At 40.9% G+C, this 15,474-nt stretch overlaps 1 protein-coding gene across 2 annotated transcripts in view; it reads right to left on the reverse strand.

The window, feature by feature from the left end:
- Positions 1 to 7,015: 7,015 nt before the first annotated feature.
- BZW2 (basic leucine zipper and W2 domains 2) overlaps positions 7,016 to 15,474 on the reverse strand; it is a 56,335-nt gene continuing 47,876 nt past the window's right edge. For both annotated transcript variants that reach the window (XM_021538307.3, XM_021538306.3), the window contains exons 11-12: positions 9,101 to 9,223; positions 7,016 to 7,472 (exon numbers count right to left, since the gene is read on the reverse strand). In XM_021538307.3, the coding sequence (XP_021393982.1) occupies positions 7,444 to 7,472; positions 9,101 to 9,223 (152 nt within the window). In that variant the 3' untranslated portion in view covers positions 7,016 to 7,443. The remainder of the gene's footprint in view (positions 7,473 to 9,100; positions 9,224 to 15,474) is intronic.

Genomic DNA, 15,474 nt, shown 5'->3' on the forward strand with positions numbered 1-15,474 from the left:
ATAAATCATCCAGATGTGTGCCTGCATCATCTGAGCTGCATTTTGCGTGAAGAATCCTTCAGTTTAAGGGATTACCATGAGCTGCTGTTTCAATAAAGTTTCTTAAAAAAGAAATTAGTTGCTGTAAGTGACTAAACTTTAACATAAGTATGACATAAATGCTACAAAAATCCCTAAATTATAGCCAGTTCTTATAAGAAATACTAAAAATCACCCTCACAAAACAAAAAAAAAAAGTAAAGAGAACTGTGGATGTGATTATGCATAAAATGCTGTTAAAAGCTGAAATAGAAAAAAGAATAGAAATAAAGCAGTCTCAGTTCATCAGTAACAGGGATCTGGTGTGACTGTAAGAGGGGGAACACATGGGAATGTTATGTAAGTGCTGTTTAATGCAAGAATGGACAACCCATGACCTTGAATGATGCAGGTATTCTGAATTATCTTTCTGTCCTGTTTTTTGTGTCCTATACTTCTCTTGGGATTGCTACTTCTCCCCCTCTCTTTCTCTCTCTCTGTCTTTGGAGTATTTGCTGGCATTTCCCTGACAAACTACTGGCCTGTTTGGGATCTCTAGGGACTGCATCCCTACAAATCTGGCTGCTGTGATTATTTCAGTACTCGTCACACATCTCCCTGCGGAGCAGCGGAACTGTGCCAGATGTGGTTCATGTGCTCTGCTTCCCCTGGGCCCGGCGGGGAGGCTGTGTGCCAGCGGGAGGGACACCAAGAGGGGCTGAAGCAATGGCTTGGGTGCCTGCCTCAGCCCCTGGAAAGGGGGGGATCCCCTTTCCTCCCTCCAAGTGAGGGGCTGCAGGATGTCTGCGCAGGCTCTTCAGCAGCATGGGAGAGTAGACAGCTCTGATTGCAGGTCCAGAAGTTCAGCTGAGTGTGACAAAATGCTTTCCCAGTCTTTCTGGAAATCTGGGCCAACCTGTGAGGTTGAGGGAAGGTAAGAAACCACAATAAGTGAGAGGTGATCTGTCTGGGAGCAGAAGACATTTCCATGTTGGATTTATTGAATTATATGGGGTTTGTGATGAGAGAGAGAAATCAGGACTTTCTCAGCTGGAACCAGGATGAGATACACTTTGATTAGAAATCGGAATTAATGGGCTCTTCTCAAACAGGTTCAATTTTCTGGATTCACTAATTTCTTAAATTCAAAGCAAATTGCAGAAGATACAAAATCTGTGATAAAAAGAAGGGAAATAAAAAGGTTGTTTCTATTAATCCCAGAATACCATTGACTTGATAAAATCACAGAAAACTGGGGTTTGTTTTCAAAATGTGGGAGAAGTATAATCTTCCAGATCTTCCACTTCTTCCATTTCTTGACACCAGAAAAAAATTCTGGTTTTAGAAGTAGAGTGTCATCTCCAGGCTCTTTTAGAAGATGTCTTTGCATAGCTGTTATCCCAAGGGCCTGGATCATAGGGACTGAAAGAAACAGAATTGATGTAGGGATGGGCAGCAAGCTTCATGATAAGTTCACCTTCTCTATCTATGTCATCAGTAAGAGAGAGATTCTATGACAAATTTTTACCTTTTCTTTTAATGACTGTCCTACTTATTCTGCAAATTGTAAATTATCTGCCTTCTCATTTCCTTTTAGAATCTCCTTCAGTGTTACAGATACCATCTATTTTCTCTCAAGTGGTCTTACTGATACAAATCTAACTAAATTTTAGATCAGTTTTTTGCAGTTTGTTTTTTTAAGGCTGCTGCTTCTATTTTGGACCTGGGGAAGGAAATATAGTTGAAATCTTATTGGCTTTTCCCAGCTATACTAGTGGGCTTAATAACCTAGGTCTGGCTAAAAACCTTATTTTGATCATATCCTTAAATACATCAACAATACTGCTTTGTTATTTCTTCTAGCATAATTTATGGCTGTCAGTGCTATGCAATTATCCCAGGAATAAGTAGTAATGGTTTGGAGAGTGCTATGTTAGCCCATTTCATCAGGGAAAAATAAACAGAAAAATCTCAGGCAATTGATGCACTTTGAAACACTGCAACACAAATGTATCTTCTTGTTGTGAAGTTGCCATGATACAGTTTTTTGTTCACTGTGGATTGAATCGATTTTTTTTATTCTTGTGTGCTCCTAAATCAGTGAAATTTGGTGTTCAGGGTGTGTTTCTCCTTGCTGGTGATGTTCCAGAGCAGTTTGCAGTTTTCTTACAGTCCTGTGGAGTGAAGGGTGCTGAATAGCACTCAAATCTTTAAAACCATCAGTAGAAGAGCTGTGCTGAGTGTAGGACACAGCAAGCAGTTGTTAATCTTGAGCTTTTATATGAGGCACTTGGACTGAGGCTATTGAGTTTCTGGCAGCCATGGGAGGGACAGATCCAGGTACCAAAACTTTACCTGTCAGTCTGCAGCTGTGTCATTAGCAGCTCCAGCCCCGGCCTCTTCCCTCTGTCCAGCAGTGCCTGTCCCATGGGTGGGGGACATGTCCTGTATGTCTGCAGAACAGAGCCATGCATGGGTGCTGCTTGCTGGCGACTGAAACTAAGTGCAATTCTCTCCTGCACCCGTGCGGGACAGGCAGCGGGAAAACAAGCACGTCCCCTGGACTCTCCTGATCCAGATCTCCTCGATGAGCACTAAGGACACTGCTCTCCCAGCATGGCCTCTCGGGCCCCAGGGCAGCAGTGCTGACATGAGACTCCAATCTGCACAGCTCCTACTGAAGTTCCTGAGGTTTTGTAAGCGACTTCTTTCTCATCAGGGAATAATATTGGTAAACTGGAAAGGAGCACCTGAACCCCCTGCTAGTGTGGTGTGGTATGAGCTACCAGGCCACTGTGGGAGGAAACTGAGGCTGTCACCGTGGCGTTAATCAGATTCCTGCCAGGAAAAAATAGCATGTGCGCTATTTTAGTCATCCAGGACACCAGAGCAGTGGCTCTGTGACACAGACCAAATATAGATTACATGCACAGCCCAGGAGTGCTCGCCTGCCTGAACTGCGTCTTCTGCAGGTATTGGCATAACTTCCCCTCCTGGGTCTTGTTTTCATTTACATGAAGTTATAAAAGCCCATGTAAGGAGCAAGAACTAACTTTTACTTAAAATATCATAGCAAAAACAAAATCAAAAGCTTGGTGGAAAAGTGGAAGTCAACTCTTGGGGTTTTTTTCCCTTTCAAAATTAAAAGATGCAGCTTTTTTAAAAAAAAATATATACTTATGTAATTTCTCCTAATTTTGGTTCTTAACCAGCATAACTCAGTGAGAGCTGAATGGTTGCTGCAATTAAACCATGTCATGTTATTTGTGGCTCTTTTTGAGAAAGGACTCGTTTGTCCCAGCCCACAAGACTTATTTTAGATAATCACCATTTTTAAGTGCAAATGTGATTTTAAAGGTAGTTATTCTTGTCCATGAACATGACAAGAGCTTAAAAGCCTGAGGCAGCTTACCAGTGCCTCAGCTGAGGGCATGCTTGGGAGCAACAGGTTTTATGCTCCAAATGCTGTTCAGGCAAACCTGGCACGACTGATTCACCACATGCCCCCATTTGCAACCAGTCAGGCTGAACCCACTGGTTCTGGTAGGTCACATTTTGAGGAAGGGGTTCAAAGCAGAAATCAGAGTTCAGCAACCCTACACCGTTACATTAGTGAATAGAAAGGATTGGGCCACCTTTTCTTGCCCCTTGCTTGCCTTGAAGTGCTGGCCTGTCATTGCTGAAGGGCACAAGCTGCCCTGAAATAAAGCTGTGCTGCTCTAATACAGACATGAAGCAGATTGTTTCTTGCTGCTAATGGAATACCAAAGCTGCTTGTCAGTGCCCTGACCCAGGCACCAGCCCTGGGGAGCTGTGCTGGGAGCAGGAGCCCCACAAAGAGCTGCACCAGCCACCCTCAGCCCAAGTGTTACCTGGAGTGAGGAGGAAGGGCCTCCAACACTGCCCAGTCCAGCAGTGCTGCTTGCTCAGTGCACGGATGCTTGTTCTGATCAGAGCTCTGCCTCTAAACTGTGGAATATGGCAGCATTGGAGGAAAACAACTCCCACACTGTGAGAACCCCGGGCTTGGTCAGGGGTCTCGTGTGGTGGTAAAGTCTCTCCTCCAACACCACACCCACCCATTTATGAGGAATTGTTTAATACCACCTTGTCACTAAATGGATTGGGGAGGGGGAAGACTTTTAAAGGCTTGAGAAAATAGCTCTACATTGCTTGAAGAGCCATTTTTGTGGAAAAATATTAACTGTACACACACAAGACCACCTTCCCTTTCTCAAGTGTGGTCATGGAGTGGACCCTGGGATCTCATGGGGGTTCTCACCTGGCAGATACTGGTTCCCCTGGATGTTAAATGCCTTCCTTGCTCAGCCAGCCCACAGCTCCCATAGGGATGAGGTTGGGAAGTTTTCTATCACTCCTTTTGGCACGGGTCTGGCTCCTAGGTTTGGGATGTGCTGGCCAAACAGAAAAGGGGGATGTTGGCACAGCAGGTCATCACTTTCTTGGTGGTAAATCTCTATCAGCCAAAGCATAGTAAGGGTGAAGCAGGATTGCTGTTGAAAACAGTGCAGGGAGTGTCAGCTCAGTGATGGTGTGTGATCTGTGGGATTACTGACTGCAGTGGGCTGGAAACCCCCCTTTCCACAGAGCTTGACACAGACAAGCCTGCGATGCAATAAGGTAGTTGAAGCAGCAAGAAATAGGAACTTTGTCAGATTCATGACCAGTGCTTTAACCATCTTCACTGTTGTGTCATCCCAAGGATGATGTGGTCTCTCTCCTGGAAAGCATTTGTACACCAGAGGAATGTTTTAAAGCAATGTAATTGGCTTTCTTAGTTAAAACCTCAGGGAGAGGCCAGAATAGAAGAATCACCTTCAAATTCAGCAATCCCCATTTTAAAGTGCACCCTATTGCAATTTATTGTAAAGTAAAAGATGTACAGTTCTGACATTAAGATTGCAGCTTCAAAATTGAAAGCAATATATTTTGTGAAGCACATTTTCTATGAAGTAACTTTTTATTTTTACAAGACAACTGATTCCATATTTAAAACATGTATTTGGTGATGACTGCAGCTTTGATTTCTCTAGCAGAGAAACACTAATTCAAGAGCTGTGTTGAAGAAATGACTTGGGTTGGGAACATTTTTAACCAAAATGCAGACTCTCTGAAGGCTTTAAGGGAGAGGCACTTTGCTTGAAGGGAGTCGCATCAAAAGCTCTGCCCAGCTTCTAATCTACTAAGATTTAATGAAAAACCTTACCATTACACACTTTTGTACTCATATTCGGTCTGATGCAAACCAGATCTATTTGTATTTGTACCCCTACCTACTTCACTTACCAGCATACATGTGAAATTCTGGATGAAAAAATACACCTTTAAATTCCCATCTGAATTCAAGAGATTAAGTGGAAAAACTGTTGAAAACTAGATTGAGAAACTGTTAGTGCCTAATAATTTTCCTGGGGGAGGACAAGCTGAGAGGGGCTCCCAGGAGCTACATATTAGGCATGGTATGAACACGAAGATGTAGGGCTTTGGGCATTGTGTGACTGAAAAGTGAACAACTCCTGTCAGCCCTGAGTGCAACTCCTCACCCTGCTCCAAATCACAAGTCTCAACTTGGCCAGCAGCCCTGTGCTAAAAACATCCATTTCTCTCCAACACAATGTCTATAAATGGAGCTAGGACAACTGTGTCAGCAATCACAGAATATCTCAACTTGGCAGGGACCTGAAAAGCATAGGGTGCAACTCGGGTGCCTGGATCCACTCAGCTCTGCTTGCACCTGCAGTGTGCTGGGGCACGGTTGCAGCAGGCACCCCAGACCTGCTGCCTTTGGTCTCAAAGTGCTTCCTGCAGCCGAGGATTTCTGCCTCCAGCAGATGGCCCAGCCAGCCCGCAGCGAGCCGTGCCTGCCTCTCCCTGGCAGTCAGTGCAGGGAAACAGGATTGTGATCTCCGCTCACTACTCGAGACTGGTACCTCTGAAATCAGCCTAAGTTCAAAATCATACAGAAAAGTGGTTTTACGTACACCAAACTAAATATTCATTAATACCTCAGGAAACAGCAATTTTGAATTTAAGATGTTTTTAGCAATAGTGGCTGCATATTGATGACTCAGTATTACTACGTCACAGCTGCAGTTTTGTGGATGTTTTCATGCCCAGCAAATTTATTTTCTGTAGTAACAAGAACCAAAATTTAAAATATGCAGCTAATGCATCAGGTTCTGCTTTTTAATATGACTGGCTCTGGTCTTCTCAAACTTACTGGAAACATCACCATGACATATTTTCCCTTCCAAAGATTGATACCTGTTAGGAAAATAAATGCTGTACTAGATGAAAAGCTGGCACTCAACAGCACTGGATTTCCACCTGATAACTTCTGTTTACAGTAAAACTAGATACATATTGAGAATCATCTGTGGTTTATATAAAGTGTTGACTTTCCCTCAGAAAAATCTGTACTATCTGCTAACTTACTGGTTTCTAATGACAAAATACACTTCATTAATTGATTATGCCCTGTCATGCTTTCCCCCTGTAAGAATACAAGCTTGGCTTTTCTAAACCTGATGTAAATAAATTTTAGATTTCACATGTAATGACTTTTAGCCACGCATGTTTTGAAACTAATTCTTCTAAAATGAGTCAACTTCTCTTTCTAAATTCAGCAATCACCAATAACTGAGTCTAGTTTGAACTGAGCAAAACATATTATTCTATATATCATTTGCATAAACTGTACCTGCAAAACTGGGACTCCACAGATTTGTTCCTGTACATCTTCTTTGAATTAAGGAACAGAATGAATCCATATTTGCTATGGAATACAGTTAATCTGTCCAAAGTTGTATGTAAGGATGGGAATAAAGATTTGGCAGTGATCCCTCCACCAGTTAACTACAGCTGCTGAGTTTTTTGGGGAAGAAGTATGCAAATGGTCTGTTGGCATTCTTGTGTAATTTTTACTTGAAGAATCATAAAAACTTTGGCAAGCCAGAACACACTAATACCACAAAAATAAGATACAAAAGCCATTTATTCAAAAAAATGTGGTGGTGTCAAATCACATACACAAGCCAATACTGAGCTACAAACACAGACCAAACAGTTCTATAAACAGAAATTGGAGTGTTCATATACCATAGTACCTGAAAAAGACCGTTAATAAAAAGGAGTCCATAAGTATTTAGTTTCATTTTTTCTATATGGCTCCTTGCTGAATGTCTTTGCCTAAGTTAGTGTACACTGAGCCAGAGGTAGAGTCCCAAGTAAAGCATCTAATGCCTCAGGGCTCCATTAAAAAACTTTATTCTTCTAAACAAAAGGAAAGTCTAGTCTATAGTTTTCTGTATGACACTGAAGTAAAGCCTCTTTGCTTGAACAGTACTGCATTCCCAAGCGCTTTTGGCATTAACCTAGATTGAGACTGTGCTTTGTGGAACCACCTCAGTTCTCCTCCCCTTCGGACTCCGACTCTGCAAGAGAAGAGAGTGAAACACTTCATGAAGGCTGCACAAAGACACTGATGTGAGTAAATATATAAAAATAGCAAGATATCCTTCCAAAACAAAAATGAAAATTTTCACCACACCTAGTACTTCCTAGGAAAGGTTGGCAGATCAAACAGAGTTAACGAGAAAGAAACGCACAGCTTCAGGAGATGAAGGTTTGCTCCTCTTTGGTGGAGCTTTTCATTTGCAGATCTGTCACTAAAATTTTCACCATATTGCTATGAATGATTCTGGTCCTCATTTACAGAGCCACAATATATACTGGAGCTGAGTTTAATAAAGGATCAGCATTATTTGCTCACTCTTCTAATCTCTACGAGTAGACTGTAGCACTCTCATCCAGGAAGCATCCTTAAAACTATTTGCTTTGCAAATATCAGTCAGCATCACTGCCCAGCCTATCTAGAAAGGCTAAGTGCTGTTACCCTACATAAGTATGAAACATGTACAAACCAAATTTTAAATTATTTTTATAGCATAAGATAAAGTTAATTTAGTAATAGAAGCAGAAGAAGTAGAAGTAACCTAGAAAAAGGAATACACATGCTGGTTTTGTAATCTAAAGTTACTTTTCATCATCTTGTATTTCTGTGCTCACCTGACAGGAAAGGGCTCACTGCCAACAAATATTACACCATAGATCAGATTTCTGAGGGCAAACATGGTCTGCATGTTCTTACAGAAACATTTTGTCTCCGTTTGTACTGGACTTTGTAATTAAGGACATCTGGCAGAGGGGACATGCAGGAAAGGATAAAAATAAAGAGCAGCCAAGGCATACAAGCAGAAAATTTTTTAAAAAAGCTTAATTAGACCAAGCTTGCCCATCCAAAATCTAAGTGTGAAAGCAGCTGCCATTTTTATACTGCTACCTAAACATGTGAATTGCTGCTGAGTTTTATCTGTTTCTAGTACATATTCCCTCCAAGTTTATAAAATTAATTACATTAAATGGAATGCAAGTGAACCCTAATAATTCTATCCATATCTATTACACATGGATTTATCTTCCCAACTGATGGGGAATTCTTTTTCCATGCAAAAAAAGGTAACTTATTTAGTAGACGTATTTTCCTATCAAGAACCTGAGGAAAACCAAGCTAGGGACTAAAGAAACTAGTTCCTCTTCTAAATAACCACTTTAAAGCAGCAAATACAGATCACATAACGTTAACCTGACCATTCAGCTAAAGCCAGTTTCAAGAGCCAGGGTGCAGGCAAGCTCATGCTCTGTGCCATTAAACATGACAACAGCAAGAAAGGCACTGAGACAGAAAACTGTTTGGCTGCAGGTGTTAGCACCAAGGTGCTTGATACTGTCATCACTGCAGAGTTCCTCCCTGCAGAAGCTAAAAGAGTTTATCTATAGGCAAGTGGTACCCAGTGAATAAAGGACTTCACTTTATAGGGACATCATAATCACTAAAAAAGCAGCAAGTGTTAGGCTTAGGTATGCCTGGAAACAACTGAGATGATCATGCCTGCTGTTTTGTATTTTGAGTCCAGAATACTTCATATGCTGGTACAACTAAAATGTGAAAAAAAAATTGTTTTGCAAAGAGACTACCATAGTTCTTCAAACAAACCCATACCTTCTTCAGCATTTTGCAGCCACTCCACAAATTTCTTCATCTGGTCAAGAAAAACACTTTTGCCTTTAGCAACATGTGCTTCTTTATACCACTTGAGAATAGCTTCTTCACTCAGAACATCAGCTGAAATACAGATCAGTGTTTGTAAAAAAAAAGTATTTTTTAGAGATTAGCAGATTTCAAACATGAGAGGAGAAAGATTTTTTTTTAAAGGCAGCATACAGCTAATATGATTGCAGTGGAATAAGCTTTGGATGATCTATATTAGGCTACAAATACAGAATATTTGATGCATATAATGGGTTCCAGATGTAATAAAATGTGTAACGTATCAGGCTTAAAATTAAAGTATCAAATATTGTGCTTCTGTCAAGAAGAGTTCTTTTTCATCTGTTTTAAATATACTACATAAGATTGCTGGATAGAAAAAAATATAATAGTCAGCCTGCACACCTTGGAAATTACCACAGTAAGAATTACCATGCTTTTTCTTGCTGTTTTATCACAGAACTGTGCATGGTTCTAGAAATCTGAAGTAGCAGATACCTCCTGACTGAACACTTAAGAGACAGCCAGCATTAATTTTTTGTAATCATTTTCCCCTAAAGGTCTTATATTGTTTTTAGCTAATAAGTTTTAAGGTCACTATTCAGACCACCCATTTTAAGAGACTGGCTTGGAGGGACAGCACAGCTGACATTTTTATGTCAAGCATCAAGAACAAAACAGCTGTCAGTGAGGACGTGTGAGGCAGAGTACAATTCAGAATAAAAAAATACTAATAAATAGCAAGGACACTTATTGTTACCAACATATGCAAATTTAGGTCTAGCAACAGACCTCCAGCCCCAGGACAAAGCTCCTGTGATCCAGCCAAGCCATGTATCTCAGAAATTGATGGCTGTAGACTCAAAATCTGGGATCCACAATGGCATTTTGGCAGTTACGTAATACAAGAGGCAAGAACAAACAACAACATCAACAACAAAAAAATCAAACTGTATTTGTTCTATAAAAAGACTAAAGACAGCTTTCTACACCTCATTAAAATTTCCATTCTTTTTGTCTTTGAACAAACTCCCCTCCCTGCTCAAAATCAACACATTTTTGTACTTCACTGCTTCCCTGAGCTTCTTGGTGCTGTCCCACTGGGTGTTTGCTTGCCAAGGCACCGACCCTGACCATCACCTTCTGCTTCAGCCTAAAGTTAAAACAGATGTGGCAGGGAAGGGAAGAAGACAAACTGAAATAAATGACACTAAAACCCCAAAGCATCTGATCAAACGAGACAGAGGAGACACATTTCACATATGCTGTTGAATAATAAACAGATGGAAGCAACCAGGGATACGTTTGAACTTAATCAAAACTATTTCACAACATTCAACAGTAACTGAATATGAAATCTCCTTGAAAATTAGGAATTTAGTAAGTGTGTGTGACTGGAAATTACCTTGCCTCTCAGGCACGTTTCCAAAATAAAATCCATTCTGCAGTTTACTGCAGCTGACAGTAATGCTGAGAAAATGCAGGGAAAACAGGGACTGAGCCAGCTCTATGCTTTTTTGCATACATATAGATTGTGCTTAGTGAATCTACAGGAGGGACAAAAAAATTCCACCATCCTCCTGAAATCACAACCTGCCACAATTAACTTCTTCTCCAATGTTACAGAAACACTGGAGAAAGAAAGAGGTTTTGAACATGTTGCATTAAATACTTCTGGTAGTCCTTAGTAGCAGCTCAAAGGCATTACAGTATTTAATTAATCTGGATTTTAATTTAGCAAAGCTGAAAATATTTCACATAGACTCATGAACCTGCACTTTTACATTAAACTGTATGTGGAAACATTACATTTACCTCAGAGTCCTGAAGTTCACACAACTACATCTGCAAAATTACTCAGGGTATGACACAGGACAGCCAAAGAAAATCAGGAGAGATTTCAGAAAACAAAAACAACAACTGAAAAAACCCAAGTAGAGCAACCTTGTCCCGAGCTCAAGCTCTGGGGCACTGTGGGCATTCACAAGTATGAAGCTGCTGTATAGAAGTGCTGAAGCCCATTGCTGCATGACAAGTCACATCATGATAACTGTACAAGGAAGCACCTTCAGGTAGGCACATAGCTCAGTTCAAAAGTAATAGGATTCAGGTCTGGTTTTGTTTTGTTTTTTTTTAAATTTGAAGCCCATAAGCTCAATGGTTTTATTGTCAAAGGGGAAACTGCAATTTTTCCCTCCGTTCCCCAAACCCCAATGTGATAAAAGCAACATGTAATCTCACTGTGTGTCTCAAAGATTAAAACATTCACAAGTGTGGAAGATGGAAAATTTGCCTGTATTTAATTCCACGGCAACCTCCTACCCTAACAGAGAAGAACATGCCCTGAACTACAAAAAGGACAACTGCAATGCTCCTTTAATTTCTAAGAAATATTATGTGTAATACATTCATGCCTCCAGTGCTCATAAGGGATGGAATTCTCCCACCCGCACAAAGATGCTCAATTCAACAATCATGCAGGACAGGGTGTAGTTAATCATACCTCTAAATTGGTTTGAAGCAGTGGGAAGGGAAAATGGAAGGAGGAGGAAGGGAATGACTCATTTTGTATATATATAGTTGTTCCTCATCAGAGTTGATTATAGATATATTTAATGGCTGAAGCTGAGCACTGTGGTTTGTGGGCGTGTGCACATAATTTTCACTGCAGTCCCAGGTGATGCCAGCCCCAGAGAGCTGCTTTTCCTGCAGGTGCAGCCAGCTGCCACTCAAACCACCCCCAACCAGAGCCTCCAGGGATGTCCCTCATGAAAGGGAGAAGCTGCAGAGCAGAGAGACTGAACAGCCCAGTCTCTTTTCTTCAGGTTAACTGGAAAGTTACTTGAAGTTCAGGTCTCAGCTTTGCACTCAATCACCCAGTTCAAATGAATTTCTGCTTTTAACTCAAACCACATAGCCATGAGCAATGAAGGGAAAAGCACACCCTGGCAGCTGCCAACACAGTCAATCTGCAAAATTCAACTCCATTGCAGCTAACTCAACTGGGAGAACAGAGCCTTCAAGGGTTCTTTCAATGCAAGGAATGTCACCCACACTACAGTTAAGGCCTTTCTGGTTTGTTTTGGGTTTTTCCCAGGAAAATTTTGCATCAAGTACCACAAAAAAATACTTGAATAATGAAGATATTTAAAGATAATTGTGATCCATCACAAAACAAAACCTCTGTATGAAGTGAAACTTGAAGATTCCTTTCTTCTAAGTGTTCCCTGCAGAGTCTGAGAATCTCTCAGTCTGCATAATTTGGTTGCTGTATCTTTGTACTGCAAAAGAATATTTCTGAGGCTTAATTATGCCTCAAACCAGAGTCCTACTTCACACGTACTTGCAATCAGTTATTCTTGTATTTTGTAAATGTTGTCTTGAATTCTAATGACAAAGTACACAGATGCTTTGTGTTTGCCATTCAAAGGGTGAAATTCTGATCCTCATGAAAGGAACGGTCATTAATTTCAACAGTGTCAAGATTTCACATTTGAAATTTCAAGGATATACACAAAATAAAAGAAAGGGATCAACAGGTGAATGTGATATATAGCATGCATTCCAACAACAGCGCTCATTTTACCAACAGTTAAGGGACACACTGCAACACAGAAGGAACTAGCAAACAACATACATTTTACAATGCAAGCAAGGAAGCTGAGTGCCACTCAGAATTCAACAATTCCTATTCTGCAATTGGCTTTTAGATCTTAGTCAAAATGCAGCTGTCTGATAAACAATTGTACTGGCTTAAGGTGAAAGCCAGAGAAGCAACATCATAGGTGGGGATCAGTATAGAACTGGACAGCTTATTTTTCTCTATACTGTCTCAGAAACACAAGGGTAGAGTAGTAAAAACAATAATGTTAACAAGCTTTAACCAATTACAGAACTGTTTTCGCAAATTATACCTACAAGCCAGTAAGAAGCTGTGCTACTTAAAGGAAAATAGGGCTTGAGCTTACGCTGGGGAAAAAATGGATGCCCCTTCTTGTTTAGAGATGGAATAATAAAAAAATCAACACCACAGACTTTCAAGATCTCCTAGGTGCTAATGAGTCCCAGCTGTCAACATGTTTAGGTAATTCACAGGAAAGTAATCCACAGGCTATTTCATGGTGGAAATGGAAAGCATTGAGAAGCAAGATGTTGGACATCCTGATAAGAGTAGTCATAGAACTAAATTAGTCAAAGCCTGACTGGCATTAGGTGCCTATCATCACCTGCTGACTATTTTTATGCCCAGGAAGCACTCCCTCATAATGAGTAACAAGCAACAAACTGTCCACATTCATGCTGGTACAAAGCTGGATTTTTATCTGCCCATTCACAGATACTCAGATACTTTTATTTGTCGCTAGCTGAAGTTCATGAGGGACCCTGAAACCTCTCAAGAAGTTGTGCATGTTAAGTGCCTTAAGAACAACAGAAAGGGGAATAGGGGTGTCTGCTGCTCCCTCACCACTGACACAGTAACAGCTTTAGAAGGCTTTCTTCCTCGGCAATTAGGAAACAGAAGATAAACTGTCATTGGGAAGTTACCTAAATAAAGTGTATGTCTCTAAAAAGACTTGATGGCTTGTTTTTAGTGGATAGATATGAATGAAGTGGGGAGAAGGAGAGGGTGAAATCTACCAGCAGTGAAACAAAGATAAGGCAGGAAGCATGGCACTGCACAAACCACACCATGAGCCACTAAAGTTTAGTAAAAGTCATGTAGAAGAAACAGGAATTGAAGGCCTAGTGTTCCCAGAATCTTCCCTGGTCGACAAAGTAGCATGTGGACCTAATGGACACTGTTTAACTCCACAGCTGCCAAAACCAGATGCTCCCTGCATCCAGCACCTACAAGGGCCCTATGGCAGTGGCTGCAAGGTCAGGCAAACAGTTGCCAGCAGGCAGCAGGTCTGTCAAACAGGGCAGCTCCAGCTTCAGCCTAAACAGGGCCAGGAAGGGCTGGCAGCTGTGCTGCTGCATGACTGCATCAGATGGCAGAGGCTGGAGCTGCAGCACGCCTGCCCCAGATATTCCATGCAGGAATACAGGAGCAGCACATGTTGGACAGACCATACGGTAGCTTCAAACACTCCTCTAGACAATATGTGAATACTAAACAGTATTATGGGACCTGTAGTGCTGAGGCTGAAGTCTTCTCAGCTCTCCAAACAAGCCTGCCCAAGTAATCTCCTGAGTCAGAAAAAGAACATGTAGGGTGAGCAGAATAGAAGGGAACTAGGTTCTTCAAGTATATTAAGTTTAATATGCAATTCAGTAATTTATTATCTTTTTGATTTTAGAATGCTTTGGAATTTTAGGACTGCTCTTGCAGGTTAACATAGTAATGAATCTACAAAAATTCTGAAAGCAATCCTACACAAGACTATTTCTGGCTTGACCATTAGTTATGCTCTGAGTGCACAGCAATTATGCTTCTCATTCACCATGTCCGAAGCAAATGTTCTTTTCCAAAAAAAAGTGAATAAAGTGATTGCTGCAGCTTGCAGGTTCAAGTTGTTCTATGGTCATTAATAGTATTTCAAATTGTAGAATTTTAGGGCAGAAGGACAAGGTGAATGAAAAACTGCTTTTTCATTTATCATTGAGGCCACACTATATTGAAAGGATAGAAATAAATCCACATGACTCACTTCCTTCTGCCTTCTGAAACCATGAAATTATTGTAACAGTTGGAACTCATTTGCCTTGAACATGTACCTGGACTCAAGAGTGGGGGAACAAAGATCAATATTAGGTTTCTACTCCTGCTGGCTTTTCTCCTCCAACTATTTATAGCAAGAACGTCAGAACAAACTGTTTGGCACCCACCCATCACACGCCGTGCAAGACCATTAGTCTCTATGACAACCTGATCAGAATAAACTTGTGAAGAAGTCCATTTCACAATAAAAATGAAATCCATCAAAACTATAGCACCTGCAAAAAAACTGGCAGGAAAAGAAGAATAAGAAAAGCTCCTTCTGGTAGGGAGTGAGTAAAAAAACCTCCAACTCCAAACCCCTGAAAAATCCTCCTGCTAAAAGGATTTTCACTCTCATGGTTTCTTAAAACCAAGCTCTGATCTACTGTTGAAATCTGCCAGAAATTTATAAAAATGTCTTCCTAGAACTGATTTTATACAAGGGCTAAACTGCACTTGAAATGACTGGACAGTGCTTGATCCTGCTCACACTTCTTGAATGGGATGAAACCAGTGAGGTTTGGGAGACAAGGCCTTGTTTTGGCTTTTCCGGCTGCCACACATTCCTTTGAACTCTCAAAGCACAAAATATTCCAGAGTTCAACCACACAGCCTTCTCATATGC

Source organism: Lonchura striata, chromosome 1, assembly GCF_046129695.1.
Source record: "Lonchura striata isolate bLonStr1 chromosome 1, bLonStr1.mat, whole genome shotgun sequence".
Lineage (NCBI taxonomy): Eukaryota > Metazoa > Chordata > Aves > Passeriformes > Estrildidae > Lonchura > Lonchura striata.